The sequence below is a fragment of the Microtus oregoni genome, unplaced genomic scaffold (genome assembly GCF_018167655.1).
Source record: "Microtus oregoni isolate MIOR12 unplaced genomic scaffold, Mior012 000009F_ref0000495, whole genome shotgun sequence".
Taxonomy (NCBI): Eukaryota; Metazoa; Chordata; class Mammalia; order Rodentia; family Cricetidae; genus Microtus; species Microtus oregoni.
This window is the reverse complement of record NW_024543068.1, coordinates 55,607,142-55,623,561: the sequence shown is the minus strand read 5'-3', so window position 1 is coordinate 55,623,561 and position 16,420 is coordinate 55,607,142. Positions and strand designations below refer to the sequence as shown.

General features: G+C 49.0%; 1 protein-coding gene across 7 annotated transcripts in view; it reads left to right on the top strand.

Moving 5' to 3' along the window:
- Positions 1–430: 430 nt before the first annotated feature.
- Positions 431–16,420, top strand: part of Atxn7l1 (ataxin 7 like 1) — a 210,534-nt gene continuing 194,544 nt past the window's right edge. For 6 of the 7 annotated variants that reach the window (XR_005974834.1, XR_005974835.1, XM_041658205.1 and 3 more), the window contains exons 1-2: positions 431–611; positions 1,112–1,180. Coding sequence is in view for 5 of the 7 variants with exons in the window: in XM_041658205.1 (XP_041514139.1) it covers positions 431–611; positions 1,112–1,180 (250 nt within the window). In the remaining 2 variants the exon portion in view is untranslated. The remainder of the gene's footprint in view (positions 612–1,111; positions 1,181–16,420) is intronic. The other variant, XM_041658204.1, reaches the window with a different exon arrangement.

Sequence of the window (16,420 nt, the reverse complement as noted above, 5' to 3'; positions counted from 1 at the left end):
TAAGCCCCCAGGATCCCTCGGGGACGTCGCACGCACGGTGGGTGACCGGGACCCCGGGAGGAAAAGACATGATGCATGCAAAACTTTGAGTCCTCCGGCGGCGACTGCGGGAAAGGCTATCGTTACTTCTGCCCGGGGCCGCTGCAGTTGCGGGGTTGTTGGCCGGATAGGGCGGCGGTGCGCAGCTTCCAGGCTCGAGGCGACCCTGCCCGGCTGAACCCGCGCAGCTCCTGGCCTCTCTGCACGGCTCTGCGCTCCGCCAGCCCGACTGCGCGCTCTCCCCGGCCCCGCGCGCTCCGCGCCTCTCTGGCGCCCCCAGCGGCCATGCGCAGCACAGCAGGGCCGGGTAGGGCCAAGCGCGCCCCGCCTCCTGCCTCCTCCGCCGCCCTCCTCCCCCTCGCAGAGCACTCAATGTCGGAACGTTCCGAAGATGACGTCGGAGCGTTCTCGAATCCCGTGTCTCTCGGCTGCTGCTGCCGAAGGAACAGGGAAAAAGCAACAAGAAGGAACAGCAATGGCGACACTGCACCGCAAAGTGCCCAGTCCGGAGGCGTTTCTGGGCAAACCCTGGTCCTCCTGGATCGACGCCGCCAAATTACACTGCTCCGACAGTAAGAACCCCACCGCCTGCTCCTCCTTTTATTACCCTGTAACCTTTCCATTCACCTAGAGCCACTGGGAAAAAGTGTGTGTGTGAGAGAGAGTGGCCCCCGGCGTCCTCCATGCTTCTCCCTCTCTCTCTAAATAAATACACACAGACACAGACCATCAGAGCACAGAGAGGCCCGGCTGCCAGCAAGGCTGTCTGTCTGTCTGTGTCCGGCTCCCTGGGGCAGGCAGCCCGCGGGGTGGGCTTTCGCAGCCCCACGGTGGTATCTGTTTAAAAGGCGACTCTGTTGCTGCTTGCATAGTTTTTTTGGTACCTATCTGGGCCAGGTAGATGGAAACCCGGACTCGGGAGAAAATGTTGCATTGTCAATTTTTGCAAGATTTTCAGATACAGTATCTATATCGATCTGTTTGCCAATAAACACTCTCCCTTCCCCCTTGACTTTGGCTTTCCCCCCCTTTTTTCCTCATTTTCTTTTTTCCTTTTCTTTTTCATCTGCAGATGTAGATTTAGAAGAGGCTGGAAAAGAGGGTGGCAAAAGCAGGGAGGTTATGAGGCTTAATAAAGAAGGTAAGTGGAGCTCTTGGCATTTTAGTGTTAGCTTGTGTGGCAGTCTTCACAGGCTTTGGAATATAATGTGAATTGTTCTGCTGGGTACAGAGTGACTAAGGCTTGTCAAAAATTGAGCACGCCCGGGTGACTACTGCTTCACTGCTAACTTCCTTCCAAGTATAAATACAACTAGGGTGGGGGGGGGATGCAGACTGGGGGAGGATGGAAGGCAGAAGTTTACTGTACTCCACTGGAGTCCACGTCCGAACACCCTGATGGTATCCGCCATTCTCCTTGGGGGCACCATTGGCCAATGGTGATGGTGGGGTTTGAAATCCCCGAGTAAGGCGTGGAATACCCTTCACATGCATTCCAACCTCCCTTGTGTGTAAATTCACAAGTTTTAATGAACCCCACATGGCGGATCATTCCAACAGCTACTTTTCCACTCTCGCTGAAAACCATTGCACATGGCCAGCCCTGACTGCAAGTGACATTTTGTGTCTGGGTGCGGGTTGTAGGTGCATCAGGATGTGCACATAGATCCCTAGCCTGCACTTTTCCCCAGTCTGTGTTTCCCGACATACAAACATGATACCTGAAAAGGGACACAGTGAATAGACAGATGAGCTTGGATTTGGGCCTGTGAGGGAAGCCTGTAGTGCCAGACCTGGGGCGACACATACCTGTAAGTTACTTTCGCCGTTTGCAAGTCCACTATTTGGCATGCTGGCTCCTGGCTTCAAATGAAGCTACTTGGGAGGCCACTTTCTGCTTAGAAAAAGGATGGGTTCATCTGAATTGTGATGTACTTGCCGGAGTTTCAATGGTGCTCCAACTGGCTGAAGTTGGTGCTGGGAAGAAGGTGCAGGAGATCGCTGGAAGGTGTCAAAAAAGTTCATACATAATTTGGCCATAGGAGCATTTGCTCATCCATAATGAATGGAGAAAACGCCATTTGACTCTATAGATCGGTCTACTGCTGACAGGGGGTGTTGCCTGAAAAGGTGGATGGAACTTACTTGAAAGGTGGACCTCACTTTGCTGACTGACACCCAAGATTGTTGGTTTTCAGTGTCCTCATCCATCCTTGAGTGCCCGGTGAGGAAAATTGTTCTTCTGGAAAGAATAATGCAGAGGTTAAAATGCACATTCAAGGGCAGTTCTCTAGCTCCGTGTCTGCTAATTAAGTACTTTGGGAACAAAACGTCACTCTAAAGATATTTGCCTCTCAGTATCTTGGCATGGTTTTGGCATGTGTGTTTAGGATGCACGAGGGACTGGTGTCAAGTGAGCTCCTCACAAGTGGCAGCTTATTTGTGCTAAATGTCCATGTGTGTTTGCAATGGAAGGGGATCCCTAGTGGCTCTCATTCTCCTCAGGTCTTGATCCACTTCGAGAGCTGAGCTCTCAGACCACCAGCCTTTTTGCCACGATGAAGGTGCAAACGCCTGTATGTTAAAGTTGACGAAAGGCTGTGGCGTGCATGGGATTAACCCCTGGCAGCCCTGGGTGACGAATTGGGACTGCAACCCACAAAGCTCAGATTCTCCGGCCACTGCTATCTATTTCAAAATACTCTTGTTCTCAGATTCTCTTTGCGGCACGAGAAATGGATTCTTTTAAGGGAAAATGAAAAGCTCTCCTTCCCTCAGAAGTCACAGATGTTACGTCTTACTTATTATGTCCTCTGTCCTGCAAAGGTACAAAGATTTTGCTTCTCATTGAATGCGTCTTCATGGGGGATACCCGCCGTTCAGTCGCCATGAAGTTGGCTTCCGTGGCCACGCATGGACTTCCTCTCTTTGTTGTGGGCCTGGTGGAGTGGCCTTGGGTGAGAAGTTGAGAAGTTCTAGGGTCACGTAGTACAGCAGCACAACTTTCCTTACAGATAAAAACATATGTGCAACAAATACATGTTCCGTGGTTGGGCTGGGACTCTGGGTTAGAGTGTTTGGTCACACTGGGCCTGCTAATCCATGTTCCGTGTTAAGAACTTCCAGGGTAGGCTGGGACTCTGTTAGAGTGTTTGGTCACACTGGGCCTGCTAATCCATGTTTTGTGGTAAGAACTTCCAGGGTAGGCTGGGACTCTGTGTTAGAGTGTTTGGTCACACTGGGCCTGCTAATCCATGTTCTGTGGTAAGAACTTCCAGGGCTGGGACTCTGTTACAGTGTTTGGTCACACTGGGGTTTGTTAGAGTCACAGGTGTGAGGCCTGAGGGTGGGTAGATATTTGTGGAGGGCCGTTCATCCCAGGACATAGTGTGGCCTTGTGGGACTCTGGGCATCTGTGTTTATGAATATGCCTGACTGGTGTGGTGGGCTGGAAGCAGGTCTTGAGGAGAACTATGGTAATAAAAGAATAAACGTTGAGGGTTGACATTGAGAAACGGCGGGATTTCTGTTGTGGAGCCGAATAAGCGACGTAGAATTTACCTGTAAACTCTTTTGAGTGCGTAGCCCAGGGGGCTTTGCGACATTGCCACTCCTCATTCGCCAGCCGTTTCACAGTCTGACGCAGAAACTCCGCTCCGGCGGAGTTTGCGCGCCGGCACATGTGTACCGACTTCCCTTCAGGGTCCGCTTCTTCCATCCTCCTCCTGTCTCTGTGAAGGCTCCTGGTCTCGGTTCCTCGCGTAAGCGGAACCACACAGTATTTGTTATTTTGTGCTGTCTTCTCTCTCTTGTGTTTTCAGGATTTATCGGTGTTATATGACGTATAGGTACATTCCTTTCCAAGGTAGCGTCATGTTCCCTACTATATACACCGCTCATCCATTGGGTGTGTGGGGCATTCCCACCTTTGGATCATTGCGAAGACTGCTTTTATGAGCGTTGGTGCAATGCGATCGTTTCTTAGACGGAGGTCAGAGAGGGAAGTTGGACTGGAAATAGGAAATAGGAGTCATTTTGCCTACTGAGCTGTCTCCCCACGGCTTTGGAAGGTACCGTAGGCACTAGCAGACTTTTGGATAACCTGGTAATGGCAGTATCGTTCCTGGCACCATCCCTGGTCCCACTAACCTTCCTTTTGCTTTGGCTCATCACCTGTATTGAGTAGGAACTCTGAGCTGGATGCTCTGAAGTCTCCATGAGGAGTCTCCTCCTCAGCTTTCTTATTCCCTCTCAGCAAAGGCATTTGAACTGTAAACTGTTGCTAATTCCTTTTTGGCCTGGGCTTGTGAGGGTTGCCTCAGAGTAGTTTTGCTGCAGGGCGAGCCAGCTCCCCGCTTAGGCCCTGGGGAGAGGTGCACCCCTCTGGGCTGATTCTCCAGCTGTGAAGCAAGGGGTTTGGGACTCACTGCCCACCACAATCCCCCTGAGACTTCTCTACTCCGGCTTCTCTAGTCAGTTCCCTGCCTTTAAGCTGTGATCATGCTGGACAGCCTAGCCGCCTCTAAAGAAACTTAAAACAACAACAACAAACAAAAGCCCCTCATGTTTTAAAAAATCAAACCAAACCAACAACAAACAGACAAAACAACCTTATGTGACTTCAGAAATATTGAGAATAACTGGGTATATTTTCTCAGTTTTTAAAAGTTTATCTCAGTGCTGACAAAAACCAATCACTGTGTTGTCTGTTTACTAGAAACAGTCGTGAATGGTTTGGGGTCACAGACCTCACCGAAGAGGGGCTGAGTCTAGACCATAGTAGAAAAGAGGGGCTGAGTCCAGACCCCACAGAGGAGAGGGCCTGAGTCCAGACCCCACAGAACCATGGCAGAAGTAGAGACCTGAGTTAAACGCGCACCACAAATGTCTTCTTCCCATGAAGAATACTGTAGCCTCAGCTTGGGTCTGTCAAGCTGGGAGCTTTCCTCAAGGAGGGTCCCAGGAACCTTGCTGGCCCAGTCGTCCTGAGAACTGAGTTGCTGATAGAAAATTCCAGGGAAGGCTGTTTTCCTGTGCTAACTCTGTAAGCCACACTCTTCTCTCCTCCAGTGTGGTAGGTGACGCCTGAAGACTTCTTACTTTGGGAAGCTGCTCTTGTTACTAAGGGCCTCAACCAACTTTTTAAAAAGAAATACCAACTCCTAGACAAAGAATGGGGTCCATGTGTCTCAGAAGAGCCCTAAAATATAAAACAGATGTTATCAGGGAGTGTGAATGAGATAATAGGAGAGACCTCGGCATACAGTAGGTGCCGAATGCATGCCTGCTTTCGTTCCTCTCATCATTAGGACTGCTGCCATCATTCATTACTGAAACTAGCTCGGTAAAATGGTATTATTTTAATTACCATGAATTTTTAAGTAATCTGTGGTAAAAAAGAAAAGGCATACTGTAGGAAGAACTTCAGTTTTAGAGCTAGGCGTGCTACGATTTTATTATGATTAATGATTTAAAAACAATTTATGTGGACATAGTGTTTTTCTTAGACTGCAGCTAAGAAGTTGGTTTTGTCAAAAGCAGAAAAATACTTAGGCATTCGTGGCTTCAGAACACGAGGAGCTGGTTTTGTTTGTTTGTTGTTTGTTTTTATTTTACTTGTGGTGCTTCCTGAGATTTACAAAAATACATTTGAAATGATAAGTCGTTCCATTTATTATGGATAAAAGCCAGTCCTCCAACGAGGACCTTTCTGGGCCTTTTGCAAGTCTGTACTTGCCCCAAGAGTCTTTTCTGAGGTTCCCAGCCTTTCATCTGGTGAAGGTAGATGAGAAATGCTTCCAGTCACAAAGTGAGCTGCAGCAGCAACGCTGTGTGTGAGAGGCCGGCCACACGCTCCCGAGACCCTGGAGGAGCAGGGAATGTGGGCATGATTTCTGCTTGGAAGGGAGCCGAGTGGAGGGGAAAAGGGCAGCTGGCCTGGGAAGATGATGTATTCTTCCGACCCAAGCCAGGGAAGCCAGAGACAGCCATGGAGATTTATGGGAAACTATCTTCAGCTTCTTTATCATTACATAGACAACTCCGTTATCTATGCTAATAGGAGATGGGAAGGCCGGAGTCTGCAGATTACACAGATAAACCTCGTTTTCACTATTAATTTCACTCTTACACCTAGCATCCTCCACTTTGCTGGGAGCAGCAAGATTTGGTTATGTTGGTCTTTCCTTGGCATCTCTGTTGCCCTGGGCCTGGAAGGACAGGGGAGAGGGTGAGGCAGGGCAGCTGAAGGTGGTAGAGAGTAGAGAAGAAGAGGAGAAGTGAGGTGTTGGGGGGAAAAGGGTTTGCAGTGGTACCCACCTGAGAAGCAGAAGGCCACTAAGCTGAGCTGCCGGTCTGTCCACCTGGGGAAATGCAGAGCTCTGGAAACGAGTGTCTCCTCGTGGTTATGAGAATTTCCACGAGTCCAGATCCTCTGTGACTTTCCTTTCTTCCAGAACAGGAAGTTGGCTAGGAAACTGTATACAAAATATTGCCTTCAAGATTTGGGTTAGATTGGGCCTTCATCTTCTATAAGAATAATGGATATTTTTTTGTTTATTCTTTAGCTCTAAAGATGTAGACCCTAAATTCATCTAAAAGCTGCCTAGATATAATCTCTGGGTTACAGAATTCTAGACCATATACTTTACTAGACAGTCTCTCATGCATCCATTTGTTCTGTGTCTTCCCAAAAATATCCATATATGTACTCCCATAGCTCCTCTCCTGTATGGGTGACAGCTCCCAACTATGGTCTAGCATCTTGTCGTTTCTGTCTTGGAGGACTGTTAGTACAAGAGTGTAAGGGCAGTAGAGGGCCTGGTCGTCCGTCTGTGGTACCCGTGCAGGAAGGTGCTGTACCTTCTTGGCTCCCTTTGCCCATGGAATCCACCCCCATTCCCCATCCCTATGCACCAGCCCTGAGTGACTCTGGGACACCATGTCTCTTCCCTGGGAGTCCTTCCTTCCTGGCAGCAACTACAGGCATCAAAAAAGCCACAGTGATTGCAAGGGGCGTCTAGCAGAGGAAGCAGGGGTGCTGTTGGACAGCCTGAGGGAGGTCAGTTTTAGGACAGACCCTCCGAGAAGAAGCTGTACTTTAGCTAAGACCTGGAGGATAAATGGAGGTTTTCATTGTGCAGACCTGGACAAGATGGAGCTGCAGGAAACAGTTTATGTGAAGGTCCAAAGTACAAGAGAATATGGAATGTTCTAGAAATGGAAGGGTTTTATTGCCAGACAGAGCAGAGGTGTCTGTCAGTTTTCCCACCTGCTGACATTTTGTTCCAGGTATTCCTTGTGACAGGGACCATTGTGTGTGTTATAGAATGTATAAAAACGCCCTGTGCTCGTTGGATTCCTGTAGTGGCCCTCCACCCCTCCGCGTGTGCCAGGGAGGCACAGTGACCTGGCAGAGAGTCGCTAGAATTAAGGGAAGCTGGAGAGGTAAGGATACAGGAAAATAGAGAAAATTCAGGGGTATTTTGTTACTACTCCATGTCTTGGGCCTACAGCCCATAAATGAGTCAGCCTTATCAACTGCCCAACAGGTCAGTGGACTGTGGCTCCCAGCAGTGCTGTGGCCAAGCTGAGAGACTCCCAGAGACAGGCTCGGTCTCTCCAGGAACTCCTCCCAAGTCTCCCAGCCTGTGGCTCCCTCTGCAGTCAGTGACAACAGTGGGGTGCAGGCCCTTGTTCACATTGGCCTCCCTCACAATGGGGACAGGAGGATTCTAACAATGGTGACGTTTGGTATTCAGTGGTCCCTGATGTCAGAAGCACCCTGGCAAAGCATTCAGATTTCTGTTTATGTTGAAAGTCAGACTGGAAATACAACTGGCTTTCTCCGTGGCTTGATTACCCATGGGATATGCCTGAGATGGGGATGAGCATGAGGAGACCAGAGCAGCTGGCTTCAGGATCTCCACGCTGAGGATTGGGAGGCGTGGAGGGCAGGGCTAGGCCTGGCTCTTGACTGCTTCTGATGTGTATGTCACATGCTTGACAGCATCATCCACGGCTGTAGGGCCACGTTGACCTGTTCAGTTACCCGCTGTCGGGGGCCTGTTGTCTTCTGCTGCAGACCTGATGTGGGCAAGTTAGATAGGATGTTTTTCCATGTTCCTCTGTGGATCACGTACCTGTGCTCTGGGCTCATGATCATTTGTGACTTTTGGCTTCATCCCTGACGTCCTTCTGAGTGGTCATCCTGTAGTAGCAGCCAACACGGCGAGACTCCTTTGTTTGTATCTGAGGACCCCACACCCCAAGCAACCTGTGTTTACATCTGGGAAAGGCGATCTTTCAGTGACTGCAGCAGTCAAATGTGGCTGTCATAGAAACAGAGCATTAGCTGACGGCTTGGATATTCAATCCTGTAGAAAGGGAATGGCAAGGGTGGACCTCGGTCTATGTCTCTTCCAAAACTCAGTCTAGGGTCCTGCAGTGATGGGCTCCCTGCTGTGTCTTGTGGCAGGGCTCAGACTTGCTGCCTCTGCCCTATGGACCTGACTTTGAACCCTAAGACACTGGAACTGATAAGGAGAACTTGGAAAGGCCCTTCCTGCAAGTGGGCTTAGGCCTAGGCTTGGATCCTAAGCAGTGGAGGACTTAGTCTGGTTCGCCCAGTTCCTGCAAGGCAAGCCGGGATTCCTGTGTGGATAGAGCATATGTTTTCATGTGGTTGCTTTATCCTTGTGGTTCCTCCACCCCCGCAATTCTACCTGCTGATTTTAAGGGCTCGTTTGCTTAATGAAAAGAAGGGAATGGAGTTCTTGGTAGGGCAGGACAAACTGGTGCGAGGTCACTGTAATCTGAGGGTCCATGAGTCAAAGATGGGCTCCGCGCACACAAACCGTGATACTGACATCGTGCTGACCTCTGCAAAGCCAATCATGAGCTTGTGGATGTTGATGTTATAAGGACACCCTCAACAGGGAGCAGTGTGGCCTGGCCCAGGACCCGAGCAGGTCATGGAGTCTGGGGCTAGGCAAACAGGTAATGGTGTTGTGGAGGTAGACTGGGGGGTAGATGGTAGATGGTTGGGACATCACCCCTTACCAAGGTGATGTCCAACAAACTTCTGAGAAATATATTGACCAAGATTGGAGACCCAGCTCCATGGTAGAGCATCTGCCTAGCATGCCCAAGGCCCAGGTTTCAGCTCCGTGTCCATCCTCCTGCCCTGAATGTGCTGGCCTCACAAGGACAAAACCTTCCCGAGCCCACTTCTGTGAGGTCCCAAGAGGAATCTGGTTTGTGTAGACAGAACAGAATGATGCATCATGGGGGCTGGAGTCAGAAATGTAAAGTTTGGACTTAGTGGATCCAGAGTTTTGGGTCTAGAGGCTAAAAAGGTTGGAAGTGGCTGGGGGTGAGGGCTCTGTGACAGTGTGAATGTGTTTAAAGCCACCAAACTGTGAACTTAAAAACAGCTGCAGTGGCTAATGCTATGCGGTGTATATTTCACGACACACAGAGAGTTCATTGGCATGGCAGCCTTGGGAGTTTCATGCAGCATTATTTAAATTTTGACTCAACCATTTCCCAGCTGTGTGTTAATTTCAGATTTAATTTCCTCATTTTCAGAATGGAATAATAGTTCCTCTCAGAGTTGCTGTAAAAATAAATGAGATACTATCTGGCATCCTATAGGTATCGGTAACGTAAGCTGTGCTTACGGTCCTATCTAACTGAATACTCAGGTCCTCTTCTTCATCTTATCAAGGCTGCTAGTTCCAGGACACAGATTGTATAAGGATTGTTTCAGGAGTGGGCCAGGACACTGACTGAGTGCCTGACACTGGGCCAGCGGTGCATGTTTCACCGGGTCCTCATGATCACCCTGTGAGAGAAATCCTCTTCTTAGCTGGATTTGAGAAACTGGATAGCAAAAGCTCAGAGAAATTGGCTCACTTACCTAAATGGTTCAACCAAGAAATAGGGGAGCTGGGATTTGAACCCTGGGGCTGACTGATCCCAGAGTCTGTACTCCCTAATTCTCTCTCTCCTTCTTGGAACAGAGTGAGACTGGGGAGGGGCAGAAGGCATGCTGGAGACACACTTAAGAGTGCCCACATGGGCTTCTGCGGGCCCAGAGCGAGGACCTTAGGTGTTGCTCCTGGACACCTGCCTTATTTCACACAGCCCAACCCTGTCAGGGGGTTGTTATCCTTTCAGCAGAGCAGTGCAGAGAGACTAGCTGTCTGTCCCCCTTGCCCTTGTAAGATCCATGGCATCCTCCACAATGGGCTTTCTCATCCCAAGGCCCCAGCTTTGGGCCTGTGTGGTCAGAGCACTGCCCCAGGGAAGCAGAGGAGCTGATGCAAACCGTTCCTTTTTAGAAGAAGGTGTTAGCAAAGACGGTTGCCAAGCAACTCTAGGGGCATCTATCTACAGTGATGATGTCTCTCTTTTTCCCCCCTTTGAACATCTTCTGGGCTGCTGTTCAGTTTGCTCTTGGCGTTGGAATTGTTAGTATTTTCGTGAAGGGTGTGCTCCTCTGGATGACTGAGTGCAGATAGCTTTTCAATACCTGCCACATTCAAGGTGTCCTTTTGATGGTGATATGCCTGCTAAGTGGGTGTGAAAGTCCTTTGCCTCCTGCAGCCACAGCATGCCCTGGCTGTGGCTGGCTCCAAGGCAGCCATGAAGGAGAGAGTCTTTGGACTGGAGTGGCAGAGAAAGACCAGGATGAGGTAGCCATGTTCAGCCCCTCTCACTCTGGATTTTGTCTGCTCTTCACTAGCCAGGCCACTTGAGCACTGTGTATGTGATGCTCTTACGGGCCTCAGAGATGCTGTTGTACTCCCACCTTTATTTCAGAGACCAGAGATATGACGTTTTCTTCAGCCCCATTGCCGTTCCTGCAGTCTCTCCTCTGTGTGGGATTTTAGTGGCTGGCCTGCTGACGGGTGACCTTATTCCTTGTTTTATTCTTGTGATAAAGGTCATAGTATCTTGTCCCAGACTAGGAGGAAGTGAACGAGTCATTGGAAAATGCCTCTGGTTACCTTGGGGTAGGGAAAGCCTTATGTGGCCTTCCTATGACTAAGAGCCCTGTTGGCCATGTTCCCACCCTTCATCCCATCCCTGGGAGCTTCCCACATAACCTTGCATCCTTTCTTACCATCCCGTGCACAAGCAGGATGAACCCCAAACAGGACATGTGTGCAGATGAATGTCATCACTTCCTGTGCCTGACACAAAAGACTAAGTTATGGCGAAGACAGACCCAGAATATAAAAATCAGGTCTGAGCAGATTAAGGGTTTCCCTGTTCTCCAAATGGAGCTGATGCTAACTTCTGTGAATCAGATGTGTCTAACCTGTGGTCTGTGGTCTGAGTGCATCCCAGGCTAGCCCAGAATACACTCAACACATTTGTAGGTATCGATGACACAGTCAGAAGGCTGGACGTTCCTGCTTTAACCAGTAGACGGCCTGAGAGCCATGAGAGGCCTGTTTCCTTTAGAGGGGCTACCAGCATGCATGCTTTCTCTTCTTGTCTGCCCCTGGTGTGACTCCTTGCTGTCTGTAGACCCAGGTGCCCGCTAACCCTATCATTCCCTCTGTGGAGACCAGTGTGTCTGTCACCAGCCCCAGCTCCTTGGCAGAGTGCTCGTTCTCTGTCCCTGTCCTCCAGCTCCCCTCAGATGTTTCTGTGGACCCCCATACTCTCTTCACCCCAAAGTTAGAGCAGACGTGTGCCCTCACTGACTCACCATCTTTAAAAAGCCTCCTGTCTGGTGTTTGCCTTTTATTCTGAGAGCAGTTCTGACTCCTGGACTAGCCTGTCCTCCTTGACCCAGACCCAAAAACTTAGTATTTAATTTTCCTGTCTTCCCCTTCCCTGCATATCACTTCAAAAAATTAATGTCCCCCAAAGTTACATTTATCAGGCAGTCAATAAATGATCATTTTTCATTCCTTCTCTATTGGTGGCCTCAGGTACCACAGGCCTCTAGATCCTGCAGTCAGTCCCCTCCTGGTCCAGTAGGTAGATGGCCCCCACAGGTGTCTCTGCCTCTACCAGCTTCCCTTGTTCTTACCCCCACCCTCTTGCTGCTGGAACCAGTGTGTGCCTGGAGATATTGTCCCAGACTCTCTGCAGGCTGTCCGTTCCCCTGGACACAGTGCTGCAGGCTGTCCGTTCCCCTGGACACCGTGCTGCAGGCTGTCCATTCCCCTGGACATGGCGCTGCAGGCTGTATCCACCCTGCATTTGGGATCTCAGCTCTTAGAGTTCCTTTCACCTTTACACGAGTGCCCGGAATCAAACTCAGGTCACTGGGCTTATATGGCCCATGCCTTACCCACTGAATCGTCTTTGAGATGCTGAGAAGTTCCTCTTTCAATATGTAGAGGTAAACCTCACCCTACACCTTTCAATTCAGTGTCAACATTGTCATTTCTCATACAGAAAAAGATGTGATGCCATCAGAGTCCCTGTGTAGTATACACCATGTAGACTAAAATGGTGGTCTACAATGTGTCTTGTTTCATTGTGTGTGTGTGTGTGTGTGTGTGTGTGTGTGTATAATGCATACATAAACTTATTTATATATAAAAACATATCCATCCAATTCTTGGTAAGGAATATACAAATATTTCTGTAAGGTTTTAAAATAAGCTGCAGGCCTAATGGTGCGTCAGCTCTCTCCGTTGCTTTTGCCGCATCTTGGCGTTGTTTTCTTGAGCTAACACACTTGAGTTTTCAGGGCTTCATCTTATACAAAATATTCTATACATTACAAAGATGGTTTTTCTTCTGCAATGAGACTGTCATTGTGTGGGGAGCGTTCTGGCTCTCAGCGACCTCTCTACTCAATAGCAGGGAATTTCCTGGAGCTGCCTTGGCATCCATCAGTGGTCCCTGCCTGGATGCCTCAGTGGTCCTTGCCTGGATTCACCATTTCTTCACAGGGGGAGTAGGATGATCATCGGCAGACTCTGTCTTTCTGACCTACTTTTTCTGGCCGGCGTTCCCTTCTGACGAGCAGGAAGGAACCACTCCTTTAAGTTTCTTTTGAAAGGCAGAGGAAGGGCTTTCCTTTAATCACCAACTTTCCGAGGCTGGCATTGAGCACCATGATTCTTAAGCTGGTGGGGAGGGCGAGGTCAAGGACTGGGGTGCTGGGCTTTCCAGATGTCTGTGTTGTGAAGGCAAAGTCATGTAGAAGCCCCAGGGGGAACAGCTTGGGGTTTAAATCATCGAGATGCATTATCCTATATACTCAAGGGGCTCTGCTTTAATTTTGGGAAGGGAGAAGATAATTACACTTAGAATAATCTGGTTCTCACATTGCAGCGGGAGTATTTATTTAGCCTGGGCTAGGTGAACCATTGAGTCAGATAGCAGTGAGTGATGGAAGCCGGGGTGCTTCCTGGATCCCTGGCTCAACAGAAGGCCACCGAGCACCCAGGATGTGGTTACGCAGGGCTGGGCCCTGATGTGGTCTGACGAGGAAACCGCCTCAGCCATTACCCAGGAACGCATCATGCAGCTCACTGGCGTCCCTGACAGATGTCGTGGGGGCTTGGGATCCCAGGCGAGAAGGAAGAGACTTCAGCCTGTGGTCAGCAAGACCTTTGACATGCAGGCAGGGGCTGTTTTGGTATGGTTCTGCCTGGAGTGCAGTACAGGTGTGTTGTAGAAGCCAGGTTCAGGTTGGAAGGGAGGGGAAGGAAGAGCAGATGGACAGATGGAAGGACACTTCAGGTAGAGACAGCAAATATGGCTAGAACGTGGAGAGTCAGTGTGCTCCAGGGAAGATCTGCACAGGCCCTTAGAGAGGGTTTGGTTCGCCAGAAAGCAACTCTTGGAGAAGAAAACTATGGTGAAATTCCATCAGGACCAAACAGAAACCATAGCTTCATCCATGTGGTGGACAGTTGCAGACTTCTCTGGGATTTCAAGGACGCAACCTCCTCCTCCTCCTCCTCCTCCTCCTCCTCCTCCTCCTCCTCCTCCTTCTCCTCCTCCTCCTCCTCCTTCTCCTCCTCCCTCTGTAATATTTATGTACATCCTGCTTTCTCTCTTTGGAGTTCTGAGGATAGACCTCTTTTTCTGTCTCTCTCTCTTTCTCTCACACACATATCTTTACGTTTTTACAATTACTCCATTCCTGTTGGTATTTTGATGAATATTTAGCAGCCTACTCTAAAAAGTTGCTAATTACAAATTTGACTGATGAAATCCTGCTTAGCATACAATTGATCAATAATAAGATATTCTAAACTGTTACAAATTTCATCCCCTCCGGTGATTGTTTTCTTCTTCTGAATTCTCAGTTCTGCATCTCAAGCTCTCTGTGTGTACTCAGAGGTGAGGCTAGTTACCGCCCTGTTAAAAAGCCCACAGCACAAATACAATATGAATAACCTCTTGGGCAGAAGTTAGCAATGCAGACCCACGGGCTCTGTGCAACTGTAATCTGTTTTTTTTTTTTAAATTTTTATTTATTTATTATGTATACAATATTCTGTCTGTATGCCTGAAGGCCAGAAGAGGGCGCCAGACCTCTTTACAGATGGTTGTGAGCCACCATGTGGATGCTGGGAATTGAACTCAGGACCTTTGGAAGAGCAGACAATGCTCTTAACCACCGAGCCATCTCTCCAGCCCCTGTAATCTGTTTTTATAATTCGAATTTTATTGCACATCTTTGGGTGTAGGTAGTTGGTAGAGTGCTTGCCTTGCATGCTTACAGCCCTAGGTTGAGTCACCCGCAAGGAATAAAACCAGGCATGGTGGTATGTGCCTGAAATTCTTGCACTTGGGAGGCAGAGGCAGGAGAAGCGTAAGTTCAAGGCCAGCCTGGACTAGGTATCGCAGGTGAGTCGGTGTGAAGAGAAGGGAAGGGGTTACTGGCATAGAGTCACACTTGTCCATGTGTGTGCTGTCTGGGGTTGCTCTCACACAACTGTGACTGAGTGAAGTCATGAAGACGGGACCTTATGGCCCCAAAGCCGAAAGACACTGCTGACAATACTGCTTGTTTGTAGAAAGTTACTAACTCCTGCTTTACCCATCTGTAGCCATACAGTATGCCAAAATAAATAAGAAATATTAAGTTGTGATATTTTAATGTAATTTAATGTATAATTTTAATGTATCAAATTATAAGATTATCTTGTATAACTTTTAACTACTTAAAGCACCACGGCTGTGTGCTGAGGGCCTGAGCTTCTGGTGCCAGAATAAATGAAGCTGTCACCGTGAGGCAGCTGACAGTACCAGACTGGATGGGGAGCCACAAAAAAGAGATCCTCATTGCTTCTAATTGTGAATTGTGGTCTAATTGTCCATAGAAATCAGAAGAAAGCAATTTTGAGGTTAGTGTTCGTATGATTTGTTTCCCCCCTTCGGGGCTGGGGTTTGTTTTGTGTTTTTTTTTCCAAAGGGGTTTTCCCCAGAACTAATTTAAAAGCTCAATACAGCATGGTTTTCTGACCAAATTTTGTGAGCATCTGTCTCAAGCCCATTTAGCCCCTGACAGACGCCCAGTCACCCTCAGAATTCCCACAGATGTTCTGCATCCAGAGAAAGGCTCACTTCCTGGTGCTGGCCCAGAGCTGGAGGAGAGGTGGGCCCACCAGTTGCGTTTCGCTGGGGTTTTCCTTGCCGCCATTTCCTGACGGCTGCCTCTGAATGGATTGCAGATGGTCAGAAAAAGACTTCTTGGCACGGGGAGAGAGGACCAGTATCCAGCGCTTTGTGGGAGAGGATTTATAACAGGATGGCACTTTATGCCTACTGAGAGTGGGCCTGGCTGCCGCAGGCCTGTGGGAGAATCTGGCTGCCTGAGAAGCTGCGGCTTTGGGCGAGGGCTGCCGGAGTCAGGCCATGGTGACAAGGCCAGGGCCAGGGGACCCTTCTTCAGTGAACCCCAGCTCCTTCCCGGTCAGAAGATAGAAGCCTGGGGAGTGGTGTGGTGTGGTGTTCTGAGGGGTTTTTTTTTTTGGTGTGGAAAACCAACTCTTCCCCCTAGACTCAGATAATGCTGCAATTTCTCTTTGTCCTGCTTTCTCTTTCTTTTGCCACACTGTAATAGAATTCACTAACCTTTTAAACTTAAAAATATACATCGTGAAAAAAATTTAGTAAAACATACCTCAGTGGCACTGGATACATGTATGGCGTGTGTGACCCCACCGTCATCCGTTTCTAGAACTTCTGCAAAGTCCAAAACAGAAGCTGTCCATTAACCGGCAGCTCCCCATGCTCCCTCTCAGCCCTGCCTTCTGTGTCAGTGAGGAGCTAGCTGGTGGCTCTGTTCCAGGCCCCTCATGGAAAAGGGGTCATTTGGCATTTCTCTTTCTGACCTGACTCTTTTTCAGTAAGCAGGGTGCTTTCGAGATTCATCCGTGTGGAGCAGAAT